The following is a 26201-nucleotide window of genomic DNA, read 5'->3' on the forward strand; positions in this document are numbered from 1 at the left end:
ATAGTGTGGAGTTTAGAGACACACACCACACTACTGGATTCTGGCTACATAATCGCCTTGAACCCCTTTCCATCTTTCCTTAAGTGCCCAGATAATTCAATGGGCTTACTAAATGGTGCACTGTAAAAAATTAATCATGGGTCTTGTAATTTTCATAAAAAAATTAAGTTGATAATTAAAAATAATGTGTGGATTTCATTAAAGAAATTGTGATTCAGTGTTGTATAGAAAATAATGAGGACTTTTTACTAATAAAACCAAGAGATGCGTTTTCCTCATTTTGTTTTAGGAGACTTAAGCAGTTTTGGTGCTTGAATTGGGGAACTGATTAAACTAAAATAATTAAGGAAAGAAGGCTGCCTATTTAATTTGAGTGAATTAGCTCAATTTTGCAGTTTTATTTTAGAGGTGATTGTTAGTTCCCAGCATGCTTTGCATATGGCTGGATATGGAGAGTAAATTTTGAAATGAAATGCTACTTTATGTTTTTGAGTGAAGGGAGGCATCTATTAATGTTTAATATTCAGTTACATTTGACATTTGTTAGAGTTTCTGTAACATCGAAGTTTCCATTGCACAGTGCAATCATTACCACTGTGCAGAAGAGTAGAGCTTGTAGTACTGTGGATACTACTCTTGTAGTACTACTCAAGGTACTCTAACCTTGTTTAATGAGCAGTAGCCTTGCTAGTGCTAGTGCAGTACTCTCCAGTATTTTTCAAGTATTTTCCTATTTTGAGCTGATTGGCTGTATACAGTCTTGTAAATATATAAAATAACAAAATACAAACAGATCTCATTTAAAATCAGACTTTTGAGAATAAACTTAAAATAAATGAGCACATTTCCCTAATTATATTAAATTTATTGTGCCATAGACTAAATAATTTAGGAATTTTTACTTAATTTATTTGGGTAAATTTCACAAAAAAACAACAACCTTAAAATCTACTCAAAATATACTACGTGTAATATTGTTACCATAATATTTTTTTAAGCAGATAGCATGTAATATTTTTTACAGTGGTGTCTGTGATTATAATTAGGTTTAGGTCCCCTATCCATGAATCACAAATGGACGTTTGAAAAGCCAGAAGTAAACGTCAGTTCTGTATAGGTTTACTTTTATTTTACCTCAAAAATACATCGACTTAATTTGATTTAAAAATCACCTGCTGTAGCGCACTGAAAAAAAGGGTTTCATTCATCCAATTAAACATTTTTGTACCATCTGTGTTTGTAGTGAATGTAGGCTACTTACTGTGCAGTTACTGCCTTTAACTTCAGATGGTTAAGGTGGTAGCAATTTATGTTACAGTCCTGTTCCTCATGTACATACTATGTACTTATTATAGTTATTACAATAACTATGTAATAACAAGGTACTTACCCTGAACCTATCCCTAAACCTAACCCTACCCCATGTAGTTACCTTGTGTTACCAGAACTTTCTTAGATAAATACACTGTAAGTACACTATAGGTACATGTAAAAAATAAAGTACACTGTAAAATAAAGTGCAACCGTTATGGTTATTGTTTTCAATAGCCAAAAAATTGGTATCGGAATCGGCCATGAAAAATCATAATCGTGCATCCCTATATGTTTCTGCTTATTTTTGTAAGCTATACAAACAATAGGCTTATATTAACGCCCAGTATCACAGACAAGGTTTAAGCCTAGTCCTAGACTAAAATACATGTTCAAGCTCTCTTAACTGAACCCAACTTTCAACTCGCATCTTAATAATAAATAAATAATGAGATCAATCATCACTGAAAGGCCGGTGTTTTGTTCACTGCACATGCTCTCTGACAAATTTTCTCATCAAAAACAACAAAGTGCGAATTAATGTAAGTAAGATATTAATTGCGCATTGCAAAACAGTTTCAGGAGAATGGAGATATTTCATTATTTAACACGTTTGGGAATAATTTGAATAAAAAAGGGAAAAAAATGAAACATAAGCCTATATCAGTTATACAGTGCTATTGTGTCTGTTGTGTGTCATCCCTCCGTCCCCCCATTACGCCCCAGCAGATAAACATGCAGTGTTACTCAATATTGAAAATCTTCTGCAGCGATCAACATTACTGTATACTAACCTGATAACCATTTTCTCAGATAATATTTCAGCAATCATGTTTTGTATGTTTTTCCATCACCTGTTTTGAATAAAAACTAGTAATGTCACTTACGCAAACGAGTCATCCAGGGACAAACCTATGTGCCCTTGCCTTGGTTCTCTTTTTTGACTGTATTTTTTAAATGTGTTTCTCCACCCTTTCTGTGTTCTCTTCCTGTGATCTGTGTCCCTGTTTGCTTACCTGCTACTATTTACAAGTTACCATAGCAATTCACTAGCTCCTCCCCCTGTACCCTGTTTTTGCCTTTGATCTTTCTCTTATCTCTTTACTGGCTGTTACACATTTGGTTACTCCTTTTTCTTTTTGTCTGGTTCCTTTTTATTACTTCTGCATTTGTAAAATCTGCATTTGGTTCCTCTCGCCTTTGTCCTTGAATCGCCAAGCATAACATACATGATCAGTGTATGAAACGTAATATTTTTGTGGAAACTATGATACTTTTCATGATTTTTTGACAGAAAGAGAACAGAATTAACAACTGTATTTTTTATTTTTTGTAAAGAGCATTTATTTGAAATAGAATTTGTTTTGTTTAGACTTTACTGCCATTTTTGATCAATATAGAGAGTCAATGCTGACTGAACATTCATTTATAAAAAAAAAAAAAAGCTAAAACCGTACAGAGACAAACCGTTTGACCAAAGTGTGAATCATTATATTTATCATAAATAAAAGTAAATATCAATAAATAAACACGCTACTCAATGTCATTATCTTTTTCACCACCCTGTGTATAGGTCAATCAGCTTCCTCTCCTGAAGTTCTAAGATGGTCTCGTGCTCAATCCCTCCACTGTGTTTACCAGTGCGTTTGAAAGACTTGGGTGTTTTTTCGAAATAGTGGTGCCAGGTGCCTTTACTGTTCGAGCCAAAGCCAAACACACTGACCTAAGCAAAGGAAAAAAAAACAGCAGCAAATGTACCTGACATTAGTGCACAGCACACAAACTACCGGAAGTGACTGCTAAAAGCTTTACCTCATCACAAATGTGCAGAGCGAATATTAGCACAAGGAAACCAGTAGATGGATAAGATCTTCGAGACTTAATGTGCAGCCACGTGTTGTGCACATAATGCATGAAAGCAGGGTGCATAACCATCACCTGAAAGAATGAGAAGACAATTATAAGTCATTTCAGAATCTACAATGGGGTCTTAAAGAGTCTGAGAAAATCTGGGACTCAGAATCTGATAAATGAAAGTGAAAAAAAGTGACGTGACATTCAGCCAAGTATGGTGACCCATACTCAGAATTTGTGCTCTGCATTTAACCCATCCGAAATGCACACACACAGAGCAGTGAACACACACACACACAGCACTGAACACACACCCGGAGCAGTGGGCAGCCATTTTTGCTGCAGCGCCCAGGGAGCAGTTGGGGGTTCGATGCCTTGCTCAAGGGCACCTAAGTCGTGGTATTGAAGGTGGAGAGAGAACTGTACATGCACTACCGCCACCCACAATTCCGTCCGGCCCGAGACTAGAACCTACAACCCTTCGATTGGGAGTCCAACCCTCTAACCATTAGGCCACAACTTCCCCATAATAAAACATATGTTAGGATCTAGCATGTGTTTGCAGTATCAAGTTCTGTGATGATGCTAAAAGGTTCCTATGGCATGTATTGTACACAATACATGTCATATGAACACTGTATACAGTACAATTATCTCAAGCCTTGTTTGTGTATGGTAACATTAGTCTCCTGAGCTGTTAGGTGTCCTTGGTGATGTTTGCTGAGACAAAGTGCACTTAGCACGCCCAATTATGTCAATTAAAAGGTCTTTAAGTGAAACTTGTTTTTTATTGAAAGGTTTACTGATGAAAAACAAACTCAAGAAACTGATCTTACTTTGTCCTTGTTGGCTTGTAGCTTGTCTATAACCTTAAACCGTGTTCTGTTGAGTAATACAAGAAGAGAAACAAGGGTCAGAACAATTGAACACAATATATGTTCATATATTATTCAAAACATGAAGTCACGAATCCAATGTCCCAATCAAATTACCCCTCAAAATCAAAATATATTTTAAGACAATAATTATTCGATGTATGTATATATATATATATATATACACACACACACACACTGAACATACTGTGTTCCAAATTGATATGTTACTGACATAACTAGGATTTCAGAATTTTTTTTCAATTCTGATTTAAATTTTCCAAAGAAAAAATTGTTTGTTTGTTTTATTTCTCATATCTTTTTAGATAACATCAAACTCAGACAACCTTGTTACATAGTTTGCCAGGTCTTTCTTAGGTAAATGGAAAGGTTGTTCTGCATTATTAAACAAGTCACATTTCACATGAAATATTTCTGAAGACTGAAAGCATGAAAACAAATAATATTTAGTGATAAATGAATAGAGACTATCGAACTGTCAAAAGATCTGAATGAATAAGAACACAAAATCAGTCGATCAGATAAAGGCTTATTAACAAAAGTTTCTGTTCAACCAATGAATGTATTCTTTTATTAAAAGGGACGCTATAAAAAGGTCACTGTTGTGCAGCAAACCCATATTTGAAGCTGCAGGTGTCTGTGGAGTCATAAAGCTGCATTTCAGCCAGCCCTAACTAAACCTTTACAGTGGGTGTAGAAGAACATTTGCAAACTGTTTTAATGCTGTACTGTTTTTGGTTGGTTGTTTTGTGCTGAAAATAGTTGTAAAAATAGGTTTCATTTTCTTTATGCAAAATAACATGACCATTTGTTTTTCACTTTGTGGTAAACTGTGACCTTGTTTCCATGATATTCTCTCACCGTTTGATAGATCCATCAGTTAGAGCACTGGTGACCCACTGGATATCCAGTGTTTTGAAGGGCAACAGCACCAGGTGTGTGTTGTTGTCCAGGTGGGTGGCACTTTCTGGGTACATGATGCGATGGGTCGTCCTGGATCCCACATCTTTCTCATAGCCTTCAACTGGTGCCTTATTCATCCTGTGGAAAGCAGGCTTGTAAAATTGCAATCTCTATCATAATTAGCTTCTTGATTATTTTAAGTCATGAAATTAAAATAAAAAAAGTTTACCTGAATACAAAATCATGGTTGTCTATAATAGGACCATAGTATGATCCTAAAAGGTTCCCAGAGTTCCCCACCACAGCACATGTTCGGCAGCGGGATGGGCCATCATCTCTGTACCATTCCTCTCCAGGAATGACAGAAAACAGCTCTGTAATCACTTGGGAGTAATTAGCTTTGCTCCTTGATTGGAGAGACTGTGGATGGATTAAAAACGAACAGTGATGCAGGAAAGTACAGCTCTTATTCCATCAACATGACATCACAATCAAATAAAAATCAACATACAGAAGACTAGATTTTAAAATCACCATTAACATTTTATATAAACTCAAACTAAACTCAAACTGCTTTTTAGTTAAAAGATGTACTATCATTCAGAAGTTTGGGGTCAGACGTTTTTGTTTTGTTTTTTGTTGAAAGAAATCAACTTTAATTTAGCAAGGAGGGATTAAATTGGCCAAAAGTGGCAGTAAAGGCATTTATAATGTTAGAAAACACTGCTATTTTTAAAATAAAGGTTGTTCTTTTGAACTTCTATTTATCAAATCCTGAAAAAAAGTAGCATTATGGTTTTCACAAAACATTAAGCAGCCCAACTGTTTTCCACACTGATAAGAAATGTTTTTTAACATCAAATCAGCATTTTTTAATTATTTCCGAAGGATTATGTGACACTGAAGACTGGAGTAATGATGCTGAAAATTCAGCCTTGCCTCACAAGAATAAATTCATGTTAAATATTTTTTATCAAATCAATTAAACTTTTGAATGGCACACAGTCCAGCTTATTGTACATTTTAACTGGAAGAATGAAGTGAGCTGAAGTACTAAATAACACACACACACACACACACATACACACACACTAAGACACTACCTGCCACCATTTAAAGATGTGGTCAGGGAAGGCGCTGTTATTGAGAGAAAGCACTGGTGGGACATCTTTTTTGAAATGTTCAGCAAACCACATGTCGTCACTCGCAGCCAAACAGCGCTCCATACAGGCACAGGGTTCACCATGAAGGAAACGTTCCACCATGCTATTGTTCACCAAATCTTTAAAATGTCCATAAGGAACTTTATGTATGGTCACAGTAAAGATGGCAGTGCTAAACAGAACCACGAAGATGACCTTTGTGCTTTTACACCATCGCATTTTGATTGATTATGGATCTTGAATCTCTGATGTTGGGCTGGTTGAGGTCGAGAAGATTCCTCTAGCACCTTATCAGGAGATAACCTGAGCAATAAATGACAGTGAAGCACAATAATTAATGAATGGAACAATTCCAATATGGTCCTCGCACTGCAGTGCTCGGGTCCTAATTAAATGCTTTTAGTTATAAGAATAAAGGTTGAGAGAGAGAGGTAACTGTGAGCATATAAGTGTATGGAAATAACTGTTCCTACCTGCTGATCACACAGGACACAAAAGTAATGATCTTTCCTCTGTATTTTTTTCTTGTTTTGCAATGCAAGTGTCTGAAGACTCTTAAATAAAGATAAATTTACTAGACACAAAATGACAGACATCTTGATCAAAATGAAGCAGGTTTATGATTAAAACAAAAAAAATATCTGCCCATGGAGTCAAAAAAATAAAAAAATAATACAAAATCTTAATTTCGACTGACCAACCAACTCGTTTTAAGCATAAACTCATTTAATTGTGTCCAGTTTCTCAGAAAACAAGAACACACATCTTCAATTTCCTTCACATGCAAATGTATCTTGATTTAAGAATGTTTAAATATTTTAATTGGAAAATGAACAAAAATACTGAGGAAGATAATTAAAGCAACAATTAAAGCTAAATAAACAATTCAAGCTAATCTAGGAATGTTAATTTCTGTTATTTTTCCTAACTGGCGCTCATAAACTGATTATTAAGCAACACGCTAATCCATTAAGACAGGTTACCAGTTTTCTTTATGTTTTTATACAGGGGAGAAAACATTTGAAACTTTTGCAAGTTCTATTAATATTCTGGGCTCATCTATGTGTAATATATTTTTTTTTAAATAAACTGTTTAAACAGATTTGGTCTTTTTATATCATGGTCTTCCTCTATTAGCCTACATTAAGCATTTACTCTAACGATTTTCTATGGAGGAGAAAAAGTTTACACGTTGAGTTCATATTCTGGGATATTCTGCTTTATTAATAGTAATATTATTAATAAGGTTATTAATATAAAAAGTGTTATTAGTATTAATAGTGATTATTAATAAACAATGGCACTGTTTTAGTACATGAAGCATTTTAGAAGCATTTATGTCCCAAAAGCGTGCAGCACTGACTGTATTTTTTATACTCGAGTCCAAGTTCAAAATAAAACTATGAACCACTTCCATTGTGAACGGTCCAAGCTCTATGAAGCACTGCAGGCTAAACTAAGTGTTTGTTCAAACTCAAATAGTTTTAAAGAACGCAAATATCTTTATGTAATTCAATACACGTTCTCTTTCTGCAATAACTGCATCAACAATGGCTCAAGACTTTGTTACTAGCTTTAAAATAAAGTTTTTTTAATTGAATTTTTACCAGGTTAAATATTGATTATTCGTAACTTGAACTGTTTATCTAAACCTTATAACATATCACGGACATCCACCATGTTTTTAGTTTTTTAACACTTTTTATTCTTGTTTCTAGTTCTGAACTGAATCCTTCGTCAACGCGAAATGGATTGTGGCCAATATTACCATTAGAGTGTACAATGATCCACACTTCAAAAATCTACCTGAAAAATACCATCCTGGGACTTTTGGCATACTCTTTTCAACATATGGTTTTAATGCAAGCAGAAAGCTCTTATGAAATTAGTTCACTTAAGGACTTATTTTGTAAGATTTTGTTTCATTAAATAAAATTATACTACTACTATGCTTTGGGACACTCTTATTCTAATCTCACATACTATTTAGGATGGATATGAACATGGCGCAGGGAGGCAGGGATGGCGACATGGCGTGTGATACAGACGAAAGCGATGGAAGATACACAGTTCAGGGTTGGGAGTCTCACCTAGGCTATTTATTTTGCACAAATGTGAAGTCAGGTTGCAGTTTGACTATAGCACTGTATAGTTTTAGCTCATAAATCCTGACATTTGGCTTGACTTCATATGCGATTTAGGCTAGTTAAGAGATTTGCCCTGCTTTTCATTCGGAAGGGCATATCACAATGCCCTAATTACATCAAAGGGTTAAACTCTAGAGTGAGAGCGTCGAAGGGCTTAAGGGTGTAGGGGACCAAACAATTATTTCTTGAAGTTTCTTTTCACTCATGAGTGCCCTTCATAGGATGATATGTCCCGTTTGGAACGCATCCTTAGAATTGAGAAAAACATCTCGGTTACGTATGTAACCATGGTTCCCTGAATAGGGAACGAAATCCTGCTGTGACGTCACCGGCTATGGGAACACCCCTCAGTGTGACGAATGTCTGAAGCTCTATACCATCTCGCCAATCCTATTGGCCAAATAGCGCTTGGCACCACCCTTACGCATGCGCACGCATCATATACCTGGGTGCCACGCGCTATTTCGCTCAGATTTCATGAACTGAAGAAGAAGAATGCTATCAAGGTATGGCACGGCCAGGACCGCAGCATCTTGTTCCCTATTCAGGGAACCATGGTTACATACGTAACCGAGATGTTCCCTTTCATAGGTCACTTCGATGCTGCGGTGACGTCACCGGCTATGGGAACGCTATACCATAACGCCTGACGTACCTGATAGCTGGGATCCAAGGAAGCATCTGCTCAAGCGGAGAGAACCCGGGAGCCAGGGGCCATCCTCACATCCACACTGTAAGACTTGATAAAAGTGCTCGGTGAGGACCAACCTGCCGCAGCACAGATATCATCCATAGAAGATCCACTGAGAAAAGCTCGAGAAGAAGCCACTGCTTTCGTGGAATGAGCTTTAACTCCTAAGGGCGAAGCGAGTCCGCGCGCCTCATAGGCTTAAGATATTGCTTCCACCAGCCAATGGGACATGCGCTGTTTTGTAACAGCATGGCCTTTACTCTTATGTCCAAAACAGACAAACAGCTGGTCAGACTCACGCCATGGGGCTGTACGATTTACATAAGCCTTTAAAGCTCTCACAGGGCAAAGACTTAGATCTCCTGACCCCGCCTCAGCAAGGGGTAAAGCCTCCAGGACCACTTGCTGAAAGCGAAAGGGATTATTATATATCACCTTAAGGACATAATTAGGCCTTGGTCGCAACAACACCTTCACAAAGCCCGGTGCAAATTCCATGCACGAGGGTGAAATAGAGAGAGCCTGTAACAATTTCCAAGGGCTCAAACGGATGCCCTGATAAAACTTGCAACACAATGGATAAATCCCATGAAGAAACTCGCACTGGGGTGGAAAGGCCTCAGCCGTCGCGCACCCTGTATGAAACAAGAAACCAGTGGATGACGGCCCACTGAGGCACCGTCTATAAATTCGTGGTAAGCTGAAATGGCTGCCACGTAAACCTTTAGAGTGGCTGAAGCCACTGGGCAGTAAACTGGATCCATATTACGAATTTCACACCAGGTCGTAAACAGTCTCCACTTGAAAGCATATAAGCGTCTCCTAGAAGCTGCTCTAGATTTCAGTATAGTCTCGGTAGTTTCAACAGAAATACCGGGACATACTAACTCACTCCGCTCAGAGGCCACGCCCACAGTTTCCATAGATCTGGCCTCGGGTGCCAAATCATTCCCTGTGCTTGTGATAATAAATCCTGTCTGAGGGGAATCTCCCATGGAGAGCCCGCTAACAGACTGATCAGGTCCGCGAACCACAGCTGTGTGTGCCACCACGGAGCCACCAGCAGCAGCTGTTCCACTCTGTCCAGTCGTATTCTGGATAATACCACTGGGATCAAACGAATCGGGGGAAAAGCGTACAAACTGGTCCTAGGCCAGCTGTGAGCTAACGCATCCAAGGGGCAATGGAGGGCATAGGGAGAACCATAGTAGGCAATGCGTAGTCATGTTCGACGCAAATAAATCCACTCTCGCTTCTCCGAAAATCTGCCATAAGAGGTTTACCATTTGGGGGTGTAATCTCCATTCTCCTTGCTCCAGAGTCTGCCTGGAAAAGAAATCCGCTCCGAAGTTCAAACGTCCGGGGACATGAACAGCTCGGATCGACAGAAATTTGTTCTGAGACCAAAGAAGAACCAGCCTGCACAGGGGGCGAGAGCGTAATCCTCCCTGATGATTCAGATAAAACACAAGCGCTGTGTTGTCTGATCTGAGCAGCACATGACGGTGGATCAGCTGATTTGAGAAATACTGGAGAGCCAGAAAAACCGCCAGTAATTCCAACCTGTTTATGTGCCAACTGCACTGTGCTGCTGTCCACACTCAGTGGGCTGGGCGCACTTGACAAACAGCTCCCCAACCGGTCAAGACGCATCCATCGTGACAGTCTCTCGGAAAGCACAAATCCCCAGCTGAACCCCGGCTAGAAGAAATTCAGTTGACATCAATAGTTTTAACGACATCACACACCTCCGTGTCACCGAAATCGTCCGATGCGGAAGACAACAGAGTGAAATATTTAGTCTTTTCGTCCACCGCTGAAAAGGGCGCATGTGAAGTAATTACGGGGAATGCCGCTGCCATCAGACCTAGAAGTCTGAGGCACAATCTCACTGTCACTGTGCGACCCGCTTTGAAGCGCCACACGCATGACGCAATCGACTGAGCTCGCGGGAGAGAAAGCTTTGCTGTCATCGCGCGAGAGTCCAAGTCTATTCCCAGAAAGGTTATCCATTGAGAGGGAATTAAAACACTTTTCTGGAAATTTGTGCATAAGCCCAGGCTGTTTAAATGATTTAGCACAAGAGTGTGCTAGAGTCTGTGAATGCGCTAACACCAGCAAATCGTCTAAGTAGTTCAAAACGCGAACGCCCTGGAGCCGCAATGGGGCCAGAGCTGCGTCCATGCATTTTGAAAAAGTATGGGGAGCCAGAGCTAAGCCAAAGGGAAGAACGTCTCGTTGTGTATAATCCTGAAACGTGTCCACGGCAGGTTGAACATCGGGCTCTGCCACTAGCGAAAAAGCGGCGGCTGTGTGAGCCGTCATAAATGGGTCTTTTATGTCGTGCATAAATGCGGCGAGACAGTCAGTGTTTGAGCATGGGGACTGCAGTGAGAGTGTTGGATGCGCAAAAGCGGTCCAACAGCGCACTCTAGTGGAGGGCACAGTCCCTGGCAAGCAGCGAGAACATCAGAAGCTGCTATTTGGGGCCCGAGAACGAGAGGCGAAAATGGTGGCGAAATCCGCAGCCGCAGCGTTAGTAATCCACACGGAGAACGGCTGTTTCCAGGACCTCGAAACCTCTTTGTGGAGGTCTGGGAAAAAAGGTAAAGGCCTTCGGGGCTGTGCAGGTGTCCGACTAGATAGAAAACGGTCGTCCAGCTTAGATGAAGGTTGGGCCTCTGCCTTCTCAACCTCCCAATCCATTCCCAATTTACCCACCGCACGAGAAACCACATCCAACAGCTCGCTGTAGGAGGGAGAAACACGCCTCTCCTGTACGTTAGGAGGGAGAGGGCTAGTGTTGGCCACGAAGTCCTCAGACCCCAAGGCTGCGGTGGATAAAACGTCGTCATCATAGCGTCCAAAACCGAAGGAGATGGCACTACATGCCTCCAGTGTGGGCTGAAAATCCTCATTAGAGAAGACGACAGGCTCAATAAATCTTTTATTCTGAACCAAGGTAGGAGAGAGCGAGCCATGTGGAGAATATTCCAGCGCTGCGCTGTCCTCGAAATCCATGTCGCACGTGTCACCCTAACCTATCGCCTCGTGCGGTGCCTCGGCAGTCGCAGAAGTGACATGGCGGGGGTTAGACATGGGGGCGACATCAGAAAATACTTCCACCCTTGAGCGCAGTACTCTGAGCCGCAGGCCATCACAATGGGGAGATGAAGAAAGGCCGCTAAGCGCCGCCTGTGTGTGATGTAAACCCAGACATACTACGCACCTGTCATGAGAGTCTCCCTTCATGATGTACCTGGTACACGGCTCCTTACACTTTTGAAAACTCATCGCGTCCGCGAAGAGGAGTTAACACTGCTCGTAGAAAACTGCTGGAGAACGCAAGATGATTCCTAGGGCACAGATGATTTGCTTCCCTGAAGGAATGAAATCTGAGCGAAATAGCCCGCGGCACCCAGGTATATGATGCGTGCGAATGGGTAAGGGTGGTGCTAACTGCTATTTGGCCAATAGGATTGGCGAGATGGTATAGGGATTCAGACATTCGTCACACCGAGGGGTGTTCCCATAGCCGGTAACATCACCGCAGCATCGAAGTGACCTATGAAAGGGAACGTAACTGAACAGTGTAGGCTACTTCCAGGCTAACAAATTCAAGCAAGTTAAAATTTCTTTATTTGAGATAAATTCCGGGGGGTGGGGGGTGTTCGGGAGGGGGGAGAGGGGAGGGGTGTGACCGCACCAGCTTAAGCCCCCTAAGGACGGCCCTGTGCACTACTAAAATAAATCATATAAAAATAAAAAAATAAAAACATTATGTAATGGATGTGTTTTCGATGTGTTCAAATTTGTTTAAATTAAATTCCAATTCACAACTGTTATATACGATTTACAAATGTTACAAGAGAAAATGAGAAAGAACACAAAAAAGACGACAGTTGAACAAATGCATTTGCACTGATATCATTATGAAGTGACACCATTAGCGAGATTCTTTATGAAGAAGAACAGGTTTTGTTTTTTGATATCCAGAAAAACATGCTGCTTAATCACAAAATGCTTCTTCTAACATGCGCCTAATGTCCTGCAGTTCTTCTAGCACAGAGTCTATGCTTTATTCCACATTTATAAGTCGCTTTGGATATACAATCATCGGCAAAATGATCGGTGTAATCTTCTTATACGGAACAGTACTTGGATGTTAACTTTGTTATTGGACGTTTAAACATTATATTATTAATATGATACTTGTAAAGAAACAAAAAGGTAAAAACAAAAGATAAACTCTTATGTTCTAGGCTGAGTTTAGTTTTTAGTTTTTTATCTGGGGTAGGCTATCAGATTATTTATCTAATTACAACTCCGAACATCGTAAGCAACAGACATAAAAAATTAAATAAATAAAAAAAACACGTTTACTCACATTTACTGTTCAGCTTAAATCCAGCGATCTGTGGACCTTGCTCGTCACTGTCAGGACTGTGTAGGAGGGTGAAGCCTACAACTGATTAGAGCAGATTAAACTTTCTTTCTAGTAAAACAAACAAACAAAAAAAACTCCTTATTAGAACTGTTGACATTTGAGATGTGGACAAACTATTTTGATTATTACTATCTTTGTTATTTTTAAATAATTCACAATCGCAAGACATTAGGCTCAAAGACCGCAATTCAGTTTGTTTAAAGCGATTAAACTTTCACGGTCCTAGTTTTCCTTTTGTCATACAAGAACTTGTCGGTTTCTCCAAAAAATTCTGGGTTATTCAGAAAACCACTGGAGCTTTAAACGACTTAGTCAATATTCTTGTATAAAGAATCGAATATATATATAACGAGCACAAGGATAGGCATTTAGAATGTATTATATATATATAATACATTCTAAATGCCTATCCTTGTGCTCGTTGTCACGTGAGCTATATCACCCCAACCACCTGTTGTGTGACGCTGTATACCCTACATTACAAACTCCCAAACAAAGCCAACTTGTGAACATTTTATAAAAGAAATGAAACTATATGTTATCACTTTGCACAATTTTAGAAACAAAAAAGCTAAAGACTTATGAAGACTTATGACTTGTTAAAAAAATTTGTATAATTAAATATTGAAAATGTTTACCCTACAGGCTATATATATATATATATATATATATATATATATATATATATATATATATATATATATAATATATATATATATATATATATATATATATATATATAATTATTATTATTATCATTTATTTACTTACATGTATATGCAATTTTTCTTTTTTTCATATGCCTATTTGTTGTGTGATTGTATACGTTTATGCAAGTTTTATACATATAGTTTAGTTGCTTGACTGACAAAAATAAGAAGGAACAATAATTCTTGTCGGTACATTTTCTGTAACATCTCTTTGGGTTAAATTTTTTAAATGCTTTGGCCTATACTAAAAACCAGCATAACTGGTCGGGTTTATAGCCTATAAGAGACGATTTATTTATTATAATTTTTATATTTTCATTGCTATTGGCATTTTGGCATCACCGACATGTACGAACAGGTAAAACCGGTGTCACTAGTTTAGAGGCGAACCTGGAATCGATGTTTCTATTAATGAAGGTAAAACCGGTGTCACTAGTTTAGAGGCGAACCTGGAATCGATGTTTCTATTAATGAAGAGGCAGAAGCTTTTGGAACTCAGATGCTGTGTTGATTCTAGCGGCAAGAAATAAAGTCTTGTACAAATAGTTACATAATTGTCATGATTTATAGACCTCAATAAAAACTTGCTTAAGATACGAGGACACTATCACCCTGACGCTTTCATTTGGGTAAGTTCGTCCTTTATACTGCGATAATTGTTAAATTGATTATTGTAACTAAATTCGTTCAGTAATCAATGTATTTGCCTCTAAAATCTAATATTTATAATATAATGTCATGTGATAATTAAGACAGAATTTAAGAAGCGTTTTGTGTCAACCCGTATCGAATTGAACACTTCTATTGGTAAAACAGATTTAAATCTCCGTTTTATTTCAGTATTTTTTTTTTCAATATGTAACCGAATTGAAACGAGCGATAAATCTGAACCCGTTTAATTATTGAACTTTCTGATGCATTAATTAATTCATGACGTTAAATAAATAAAAAATAATAGGCTACTTTACTTAGTTCAATCACAGTGACACGTAATTTGAACGTTTAAGTACTACAACTAAAATCAAAGCAATATTTAAAAAAAAAATTATATTAGAACTTTGAATTGAATGATCTAAAATCGAGTTTAAAGTCTGAGAACGGATTCAATCGAGCAGAACTGACAGAATTACCGTGCCATGTCATAACCTACATGACTTTGAAATTGCGCTAGCGGTGAATTCAGAACACAGAAACTCGCCTTCGTAAGATAAAAATACCTGAATAAACAAATACCTATATTGTTAACCACAATGACGCGTCTGTCTTTTTAATGAAATTTTATTTATCCAGCAGGAACAGTACGCACGCAAAAGATGATCTTCAGGAGACTGACGCCTCGGAACATCACCCTCCTGCTGAGCTTCACGACCATCTTTCTTTTGTACACCCCAAACCCGATCAATATTACCACAGACTCCTTTGATGATTCGATCTTGGAAGCTTCATGCTCCTGTAAAACGTGCGTCATGGGCTTTTTGGACGACGACTGGTTCGTTTATCGATACGACCCCACCATTCCAGCTCTGCTCAACAGAAAAAACAGTGTGTTACGCCAAGACACCTACAAATGGTGGAGGGTAAGGTTTTAAATATTGAATGCTAAACAAATACGGTGTTTAAGTGGCAATCAAATACTTCAGTCGCGAGTAAACTACAGTTGATGTGTGTATGTGTCTGTTTTTTTATGTATGTAGCGATGTATATATAAATATATATATAGAGAGAGAGAGAGAGAGAGAGAGAGAGAGAATAATGCTTTATCTTGCTGAAAACTACAGGAATTGGGTAAATCATGGGGGCCCGCCCATAAACGATGACGACACGTGTTTGTATCGTGGTACAACTATCAATACTGAAAGAAAAAAAACATTGGCCACATTTAATTAGTGTGATTTTAATTTTATACATTTAATTACACCATTTGATAAACTTAGATGTCCAAACACCAGAAATGTTTGAGTTGGAGAGGTTTTTATTTTTTTTCAGTGTAAAAGAAAACAAAAGTGTTTAATATAATTTTTTCCCTTGTGAATTTTTTTTTTTTTTTTTTTACAATGGCAGTTTTCAGCTTACGAGCAAAATCAAGTATTTTAACATGAATTGAAGAGACTTTCACATTCTGTTCTACAACCAAAGCATACCTCAAAAGTACCTCTTTTTCATTTTATTTTACTTGTTTTGTGCCGAAATAAAACAACTTCGTTTCTACATTTCCGCACATACATCTTGATAACAGCATAACATCCTGCAGTAGCTTACTAAAACTAGTCATGCGGTCAGGTGAGGAACACCCTAGAATCATGTTTAAATTCTCAATGTGAATATGAAACTATAAAACAACAGACTTATCTTGATGTGCTTTGCATAAAGTCACTAAGTAAACAAGTTTGATGCTTATCTTGATCTTTCAAATATTTGTACAGGGTCTACAGCCATCCAAGTTCCGAGTTAACTACACAGAGGTGGTGGATCAGATGTTTTCCCTATTTCCTGATGAAGATCACTACTCAGACGCCGGTCCAGACCGCTGCAGAACCTGTGCTGTGGTGGGAAACTCGGCAAACCTTCTGGGATCCCATTATGGGTCTCTCATAGATTTCCATGATGTCGTCATTAGGTACTAGAAGAACAGATTATTACACAGAATAATCTGATTAATGTTCTCTACAACACTTGTTCTTCTTTAGAAATAATTGTTTAGATAGCCATTACCTGTGTTGTTCTCTCAGGATAAATAAAGGCCCGACCAAAGGTTATGAGAAGGATGTGGGGTCTAAGACGACTCACCGGATTCTGTATCCCGAGAGCGCCATGGACTTGGACAACTCCACCCATCTTGTCCTTTTTCCCTTTAAGATTCGTGACATGCAGTGGCTCATAAGTACCTTTACCACTAGACATATCACACAGTGAGCACTATATATATATATATATAAAAATAAATAACTTTAATAAATATGAAATGATGAATATTTGCATAATTTCTTTTTGTTCCTCAGCACATACACACGAGTCAAATCTTCAATCAACGCAGACGAGAACAAGGTGAGTATCCATGTCACAATGAAATTTCTGAGCAAGAGACTGATTATTAGCCCCTTAAAATAAGCAGAGATGTCTGTCTCAAATATCTTTGTTCAGGTGATGATCCTCCACCCAGCTTTCATTAAATATGTCTATGAGAAATGGCTCCTGAAACATGGCAGATACCCATCGACTGGCTTCATTACAATATTATTTGCCTTGCATATCTGTGATCAGGTAAACTCTTTGCATTTCTTTTCAGTTTAGACTTCTTATATAAACAGAGTTTCCATTTGTGAAAGACACATAATCTATTAGAAACACTAGTATTTGCCTTGCTCATCTGTGATCAGGTAAAACTGTTTGCATTTTTTAGTTTAGACTTCTTATATAAACAGAGGTTCAGTGAAGCATGATCTATTAGAAAACAAAACAAACACATGAACTATTTGCCTGTTTAATTCCCTTGAACTTCCCTCAACTCCGTGACTGTCCCAAAAACAAGGGATGAGACTACAGCTTCTCTATTAACTCACACCAATGTACAGAAAAAAGAAAACGCAAGAACAGGGTCAGGTATTAGCTCCAGACACAGTTCACCACAGAAAAACTATTAGCTACTTGCTAATACACAAATCAAAATCTGAGGGTGAGAAACAACAATCCACAGAAGAGTTCAGTCTGGAACAGGGGAAAAGTGTGTCTCTCTGCAGCAAACACTGGACTGACTCCATATTTCACTCTCATGCCTTGTCCAAAAAAAACAAAAAAAAGTAAACCCACACTTGTGGTCTTGGTCACTTGAGAACATGTGTGCGTGACAGGAAGTAAGTGTGTTAGACTTTAGTCCACATCTTAAAAATGCCAAAGCGCAGTGCCCTTAGCATACACTAACTCGATTACCTCTCCGTATTCAAGGCATAGTGTATCCCATCATGCATCATGTTCTGGACATAAATCATGAGACTTTTTGCCAAGATCACGCAAGAGGTCACATAAACCTTTTCAATATAAGTTAAATATTAATAAAAAAGATGTGACATATAATTTGGTAGTAAAACATAGTGCTATAAGTTTTATTGCAGCAGTAGTGTTTATTTTGTAAAACATTTGGAAATGCTTTTTATCACTTAGTTAGAAGCACCAGAAATGTAAAACTCTGTAAACACTTGCATTTTTATAGCACTATAACTGTGTACCATCAGGTGATAAAAAGATCTACACACAGTTGTGGTCTTCATGCACACTTACAAATACAGACATACATCATAGAAGTAGTCAAGTGCAAAGATCACAAGTGTGGGTATTTGGACAAGGTATCAGTCTCAGGCACGCTCTCATAGCAAGGTACAGGAGGAGGTGATTTAGCCTGAGGCAGTAAGTGTGGGAAGGTGACACATACCAAGCATAGCTAGGGCACACAATCACACCCATACATTGGTAAACCTAGATAAGAATACATAATAAAATATGTCCGGGGTGTAAAAGTGGCCCTAAAATAATTTGCATGTGCAAACAAACTTTGTTCTTAATGATATCTTCTTCTTAAATAGCATCAGTTTTATTTTAATTTTGTTTATGTGTGCTATTCATCCCATATGACTTCAGATTCCATGTTCTATTATTAATGGGTTAGAACTGCTGCATATTACCAGATAGATTATCGCATCAAAATAGATTTGTTGCATATTTTCCAGATAGCTCCAGAATAGATTTTGTGCCTCAAATAAACGTGAAGAGATTCACAAACATTAAAGAACAACACAAATAAATAGAATTAAATCTACAAATATATACATTTCATTCACAAATAAACAGTGAGATTTAAAGAGGATCCACAAATATATTTTTATGTCACAAATACAACTTTGCGGCATTCATTTGTGGGTTGTTTCCAGTACGTTAAGGATAGCTGTCTTCGCATTCATGCACTGCTGCATGCATTTGTGTATTTCTTACTTTGCATTTGTGTATTTTAAAGCATTTCTAGAATTAACATGTACACAAATCCACAAATAGGTAGACTCCAACCTTTAGCCAGTCAGATAACAGCCATATATCACTGACCGATTGTAGCACGCTCTCACTCCAAACAATCATACTTTGCATTACAGTTAGGGTGGAAGCAGAGTCAGTAACCAACTGTGACCAGGAAGAGGCATGTTCAGTTTGCCAGAACAAATTTTATAATATGTTGTGGGCAGCCACAAGATCATTTTGTAAAGGTAACAACATCCTTATGCTGTGACCACATGAACCTGCATGCTTAGGGAACATCAATTTTCTCATGGCCAAGATTTTAATGAATAAGCAAACTTTACGATATGATCCCAGGTTGCTATGGTTATGCATTATTAAACCCGTGGCCATGAGATAAGAATGTCATCAAAATGATTTCGGTTCGCCAAGGACAAATTATCTAGTTTCCATGAGTCAATTTTTATGGCCACAAAAAATCTAACTGAACTGAACAGGTCAATAAAATACGCATGCAACATATCTTAACTCCATTTTATAGTTAGTGTTTCTCAATGGGGGCCTTCAGAGACCATTGTGGGGCACTAGAAGCTTTTTTTAAATCTGGAATTTACCCACCAAAATTACCAATAATGGAAATATTTTTTTATTAATTTAATGGATCCTTGAATTAAAGAAACGATTTCTTGAAAATCGTAATGGTATTGTACATATAAAAGTCCTCATCATAAACACAAAATAATAATCAAGACAATTTGACTTCATTTTATTTGATGGAGGCCAAAAAAGTTGAGAACCACTGCCATAGGGATAAAACATTTTTTAATTAGAAAAATGACTGAATGCACCTTTAGGAGAAGTACAATTTGATTTGAACACTTGGGAAAATGACAAAACTGCTCTGTCTCTTACACAGGTGAATGTCTTTGGATTTGGGGCTTCAAGTAATGGAACCTGGCATCATTACTTTGACAAAAGTCGCACTCACTATAAAGGCGGCCCTCATGGTGGAGACTTTGAAAACAAAACAATGCATCAGCTTCAGCAGAGAAACAAGATTTCCATATATAAAGGGTATAGATAAAAAAAAAAACTAGGAAAATACTTAGTCTGTTTATATTTATAATTTTTTTTTAAACATATTAACTTGTGGAAAGAGATATGTTGTGGCCATGTGATCCTACAGTATGTTGAGTGATGTCCATCCTATGTTGCCCAAGAGTTTAATGCATTAACAAACCTTATGATTACCCCAGTTTTAATATGTTCATGCAGGTTTGTTTACACATTAAACAGAGAAACAAGATTTCAAATGTATAAACGGATAAAAATAAAAGGCATTTCTTCAATCGAATGAAATTAAAAGCAGTAAAGTTAGCCATTACGCTTTTTGCCTAATTGGATGTGAAGTCTTACATCACGTGTCACAGCTTCCTGGTCCAAGCGCTCTATCAGATGCCACGAGGAAAACAACAAACACTGCTAATATACACTCACGATGTGACATAATAACTCCATACCGAAATCCCAGATAGCCAGACAATAAAAATATAAATATACATATTATTTGTGTTTGGGACGCTGATAGCACACCAAAAATTTTATCCAACTTTTAGCTTAAATGTTTAATATGAATGAACGGTGCTCATAAACGGCTGCTGAGATAGTATTCTCGAGTGAAATGAGTTAAGGCTTGGACCCGGAAACAGATGTTGCAGGCTTGCCTTTTAGTGGCTTTGAGCCTAAGCCTTGACGTCATCAGAGAAGGTTCATCTTTTCAGGGAGGAGGTGCATTTTCAGATTTGGATTAAAGATTACGAAGGCAAAATTTTTTTATTTTTATTGTTTTCATTTTTGTTAGATTGATGGATGAATTGGTCACCACAAAAAAAAAATGTAACATGACGTCACACAACTTCCATTCTGTCTCGAAGCAGTGACCATTGCAAGATGGCGGATGGTTTTTTAATGTCATACACCCATCGTTCTGCGTATCACCGACGCATCTCGAGCGAGCTTGTATTGGTAGATGCCTCATTCGACAGCTCCAAGCACTTATGCATCCGCCATCTGGCAAAGGTCAACTTGACGTCATTCACCATAATAATCAATGTGGCATCTTTGAATATTCATTGATTGTTATGGTGAATGACGTCAAGTTTAGCCTTCCAATATGACGGACGGCTTTTATAGCTGCCCATAGAAACAGTCACTAATGAGGCATTTCATTTCCATATCTATGAGCGCTATCGCTACCAATAGTTCACCCAGACAATTATAGATCTAATCGTATTTGTGATACGATTAGAGAATTATTGCAGCTGTCTACTCTCATCCTCATTTAAGGAGAGGCGTCTGGCATCTCAAAAGAACTTGATTTGCTGCTTGAATTCAAGGGAAGAATTGAAAACTGAGCATTTGTACTTTAGGATTCACGTGACTTCCACGTAGTCTTTGCTGTATATATTTAAATTAGGTGAAGTTGGTTAGATATGTGTGTCATAACAAATGTTCTATATATTTATATGTGGTAACAAAACTTTTTCATTAAATAATTTATGTATTGCTTCATACAACGCCTGTATGTATAATAAAGTTCACAGGGAATAAAGTTGTCCATATGGATTTCAGTTAATTGCAGAGTGTCTATGGCGGATTTCATCATTTAATTTTGTTCATATTTCTGAATTAAAAATGTTGTCTAAAACAATCTTATTTCATTATAAATTTGTAATTGCTATTTAAATATATGTAGCCTACAGCCGACTGGTTGGCATTAAACTGTAAATACATCTAAAAGCATCATCAAGATTACATACGAAAGGTAAAAAGGTAAAACAAGCACAACAACCAAGTCAAGTAGTTAATTTCTGACACTAGTCATCTCTGGTTTATTGTTTGAAGTGTTTATTTCAGGGTTTGAATAAGTCCCCAACGATATTCAAACAAGTTCACCTTGAAATCATGACGTTAAATTCACATTTTATTTAAGTCAATCACTAAAACATAGAAGCGAAGGATTATTATTATTATTATTAAGTACTATTATTAATTTGTAATGTTTGGTTGACCAATCAGTGGACAGGGGAATTCACTCCTGCCCACATGCAGAGATCAAATATTAAAGTTGTTTATTAATTTCCTGTTCCTGAACATAAAAACGAATAATTAAGCCGAATTCTTGATTTTTCCGTTTTGTTTGAAGTGATTATGTTTTTTTGTTTTTTTTATAGCCTATTCAATTGAAAAACAAATTATACGAAGGTCCACAGACCATTAAGGGAGTTTGCAAATGTGATATTGATTTAATACAACAGTTCAAAAGACAAGTACTGCATGATTTTGCTGTATTTCTTCAAGAAAAATAGTTCTAAATATATTAACTGCTCAGCCGCTTTGCATCTCTACAAGCAAATACAGACGATTTTCATTAATTCAATGAAAGTGAGTTTTTGAACAAATTATTCATAAAGAAAGCCACTCACTTCATTCCTAATGAATCAGCCATTTGAATGAATCAATTGAATGAATGATTTAATGATAAAATCAGTGATTAGACACCAAATGCTGGTGGATTTAGTCATTTTTAGCATATAACTTAAATTATTTAAATTAAAATTAAATTAAATTTATGCATTTAGCAGACGCTTTTATCCAAAGCGACTTACAGTGCATTCAAGCTATCAATTTTTACATATCATGTGTTCCCGGGGAATCGAACCCCCAACCTTGCGCTTGCTTGCTTGCTAAGGCAGTGCTCTACCAGTTGAGTTACAGGAACACTATAATTAAATTATTTAAATCATTTAATATTTCTCTATTCAAAATGTATATTTAAAACATGAATCTCCTCATGAATGTATGAATTTAATTGCAATCATGCCACCTCTGAACCTCATTGTCCCGCTACAGTCACAAAAAGTATTTATTTTGTTCCAGTGCAAGCTATATTGTGAATTTCTGTGTCTTGCATCATTTCTTACAAATGTTTATGTCATATTATACCAAAAGAATATGTCTTAGTGAGGGTCAGAAAGACAGACAGAGGTCTGGTTTTATCCAGATGTTTTTGAGAGGGTGTTTCTGGACATAGAGGAACATCTCTCTCTGGGCAGCTGCTACGTCACATTTATATTTAGGTTGTAGCCATATCTTAGCCTTTACACCTGCATAAAAACAACTGGATGGAAACATAAATAGGCCTACTGTTACATTATGTTTAGAGTTTTTTATTATTATGCTAATGTGATTACATTTTTATATTGTGCATTCTGTAGAATTTTTATTATTATATAAAATACATTGAAATTTACAATAAAAAAATACAGTCAGGTTTTAAGACATCTGATGAAACTTAAACTTAAATTTAAAATGAAAATATGAAAATGTAATTTAATCATTTCTTTGCAAAGATAAAAGGATAAAATATGTTTGCAGTTACTTATTAACAAGGTCACAATCAGGTATACTTAAAAAAATAAGACTAACAGAAAAAAATCTAGCTAAAATTGTTGTGTTACTTTTGACCCACCTGTGTGTTATTTTCGTCCCAACCGATGGGGTCGAAAGTAACAATGTTCAACTTATGTTCAAAGTGAAATTATACTGAAGTCTTTCTACATTTCTTCAAAATACCACCTGGTATTGTTAGACCACACTTCTGAGTTACTGACCACAGCAGAAATATATCTCTGTCTACAACATTATCTTTTAAAATGAAGTTTTTCTGAAAAATGGTACTTTCGCCCCTGCTCTCCCCTACTCACTATTACAATCATCACAGCAACAACTGAAATAAATCAAATAAATTGTTCAGGGAATGACATACACCGGAATAACAAGTACAACAGTTTTGCTGTCAAACGATTAATTGAGATTAATCCGAAATAAAAAATTTGTTTACATAATAGGCTATACACAGTATACATAGCCTATTTATTATGTAAATGCACACAAATGAATGTATATTTAAGAAAAATTTGGCGCAGTCTTTAGTTTCCTCGTTATTGCAACCACCCCCCATAACGAATCTGCTGATGTAATTACAACCGCTAAGTGATAGAGAAGGGGAGGGGGAGACCATGGGAGAGTTGAGCTCTCTTTATCCGTTGTAATAACCGTTGGTTATTTAAAAAAAAATGTTTTTATATATTTTTCCACTTTCAGCACTGGGGAGTGTTGAGAAAAGAAACTTTGCAAGAGAGGCTAGACTTCCTTCTGGTATATCAAACAATCATCATAGAGGCATCTGTTACATGATATTAGTTTGAAAAAAAACACCACCAGACACACACAAACACACACACCACACAATACCAGTAACATATACAAAATTATTAAATAAGAGGTAAAGAAGGGAGGTTGCCAGCCAGAGACTATCAAATTTCTACCCCACATTCAATACCTATGACACGCATGAAAACAAGGCAAAATATTGAGCACAGCACACCATTACAGGGTAACCCCTCCCACTTCAGAGACACACAGAACAACAACCCTGTCCCAGTGATTCTAACACAGATAAAACACACCAAAGTTACAAAATTGACCAAGCAGAGTACCAGACAAAACAATATACACACATATATATATACACACACACACATACATATATATATATATATATATATATATATATATATATATCACGTTGCTTGATGTCTGTTAGGCTTCAATTAAAACCAATGAAAACCCCTGGTCATGCAATCAAGTCTGCCAGACATCAAACAGAAATGGTTACTCAAAAACATGAAAAACCAAGCAATAATTTATCATTAATACCAAGAGAACTGCATAATGCTGCATACACATGGTTGCTCACCACATAGGATTACAGCCACTTGCATGCCCATGACTAAAAGCAAAGGTAATAAGCCTCCTCATTTAAGGATTTTTTTTTTATTTTATTTTTTTTATATAAACGTGGACTAACCTGAAAACTGACCAACAGCCAGTGAACTACTTAGGATAAGTACTGTTAAACATCATTCAAACTATCACATGTCACAAAAGGGCAGTACCAAGGGCATCCCAAACAACCAACCACTTCCCTCTTTTATATTCACAACATGGGCACCAATAGGCTCAAGAACTGTTCACAACTGACCAATCATAATGAAGGACAAACACTGATAGTTTCACCTGTTTGGGTAAGGCCAGCCAATCATCTCACTCTACTACAGGGTTTCTCAAATCTTCGCCTGGAAGGCCAATGCGCTGCAGAGTTTAGCTCCAACCTGATCAAACTCCCCTGCCTGTGGTTTTCTTATGAACCTGAAGACATCATTAGCATGGACAGTGTGTTTGATTAGAGTTAGAGCTAAACTCAGCAGGAAAGTGGATCTCATGGGCCAGATTTGAGGATCCCTACTCTACTACATAAGTTTCAAAAGCTAAGGAAATATGCTTTATTTCAGTGGTTCTCAAACCTGTCCTTGAATACCCTCTGCCCTGCACATTTGGTATGTTACAACTCAGCAGCTCATTAGTGGAGACTGCAAGACCTGAAGTGGGTGTGTCAGATATAGGAAGACATACAAAACGTGCAGTGCTGGGTGTTCTTCATGGAGAGGTTTTAGAACCCTGCTTTTTTTATTCTAATGTAATTGTTATTAAAATATCATGGGAGTTTTATGCTGTTGCAGCAGTTAGTGATCCAGCCGCGTTGGACATGTAGGCTAAACAAAAAACAAGTAGGTCTAAAATATAAAAAAAATTATTCTGCAAATTTTTGCAAACATTTTTTTAAGAAAAATTTAAGTGTGCAATTAAGTAAAATCTACTTAAGTACATAAAATAAGCAAAAGGAACAAGTGAGTTTAACGTGGCTATTTAAAGTTGAAATATTTCAAGTTTATTCTGTAATACTTTTTGATGATGATATCATATTCTTATACTCAAACAATGTAGCACTGATAAAAAATAAAACGTGCTACTAAAACCTGTGGTTATCTTACAAACATGAAAGTAAGAAGACAACTTATCCTTTGTTAATTAATATAATAATTGACTGTCATCAATTATTGCTGTCATCAAGAATTCCTGTTCTGACAAGAAATGTGAACTCAAGAAAATCTTA

The 26201-nt window shown here is 37.2% G+C and overlaps 2 protein-coding genes across 3 annotated transcripts; one reads left to right on the forward strand and one right to left on the reverse strand.

Moving 5' to 3' along the window:
- Positions 1-1672: 1672 nt before the first annotated feature.
- On the reverse strand, positions 1673-13542 carry LOC113062437 (CMP-N-acetylneuraminate-beta-galactosamide-alpha-2,3-sialyltransferase 2-like). Of its 2 annotated transcripts, XM_026232282.1 has the most exons (8): positions 13353-13541; positions 6601-6681; positions 6068-6430; positions 5194-5384; positions 4923-5102; positions 4002-4047; positions 3124-3249; positions 1673-3034 (listed from the first exon to the last, which is right to left on the reverse strand). In XM_026232282.1, exons 3-8 carry the CDS (start codon positions 6344-6346, stop codon positions 2867-2869), a joined length of 990 nt encoding a protein of 329 aa, XP_026088067.1. In that variant the 5' UTR covers positions 6347-6430; positions 6601-6681; positions 13353-13541; the 3' UTR covers positions 1673-2866. The 2 variants fall into 2 exon arrangements, with proteins under 2 accessions (XP_026088067.1, XP_026088068.1); XM_026232283.1 differs by lacking the exon at positions 6601-6681 and having other exon boundaries at positions 13353-13542.
- Positions 13543-14357: 815 nt separating this feature from the next.
- LOC113062438 (CMP-N-acetylneuraminate-beta-galactosamide-alpha-2,3-sialyltransferase 1-like) lies at positions 14358-21758 on the forward strand. The gene is made up of 7 exons (XM_026232284.1): positions 14358-14751; positions 15413-15699; positions 16546-16739; positions 16852-17031; positions 17122-17167; positions 17264-17383; positions 20040-21758. Exons 2-7 carry the CDS (start codon positions 15436-15438, stop codon positions 20205-20207), a joined length of 972 nt encoding a protein of 323 aa, XP_026088069.1. The 5' UTR covers positions 14358-14751; positions 15413-15435; the 3' UTR covers positions 20208-21758.
- Positions 21759-26201: the final 4443 nt, after the last annotated feature.

The sequence above is a fragment of the Carassius auratus genome, chromosome 44 (assembly GCF_003368295.1).
Source record: "Carassius auratus strain Wakin chromosome 44, ASM336829v1, whole genome shotgun sequence".
NCBI lineage: Eukaryota > Metazoa > Chordata > Actinopteri > Cypriniformes > Cyprinidae > Carassius > Carassius auratus.

Coding starts and splice junctions, on each gene's coding strand:
- LOC113062437 (XM_026232283.1), bottom strand. CDS start 6,346: ATGCGATGGTGTAAAAGCACAAAGGTCATCTTCGTGGTTCTGTTTAGC. Junction 4,048..4,922: donor ACTGATGGATCTATCAAACG/GTGAGAGAATAT, acceptor ATTACTCAACAG/AACACGGTTTAAGGTTATAG. Junction 3,250..4,001: donor TACAAGCCAACAAGGACAAA/GTAAGATCAGTT, acceptor TCATTCTTTCAG/GTGATGGTTATGCACCCTGC.
- LOC113062438 (XM_026232284.1), top strand. CDS start 15,436: ATGATCTTCAGGAGACTGACGCCTCGGAACATCACCCTCCTGCTGAGC. Junction 16,740..16,851: donor TTCCATGATGTCGTCATTAG/GTACTAGAAGAA, acceptor TTGTTCTCTCAG/GATAAATAAAGGCCCGACCA. Junction 17,032..17,121: donor ACCACTAGACATATCACACA/GTGAGCACTATA, acceptor TTTGTTCCTCAG/CACATACACACGAGTCAAAT.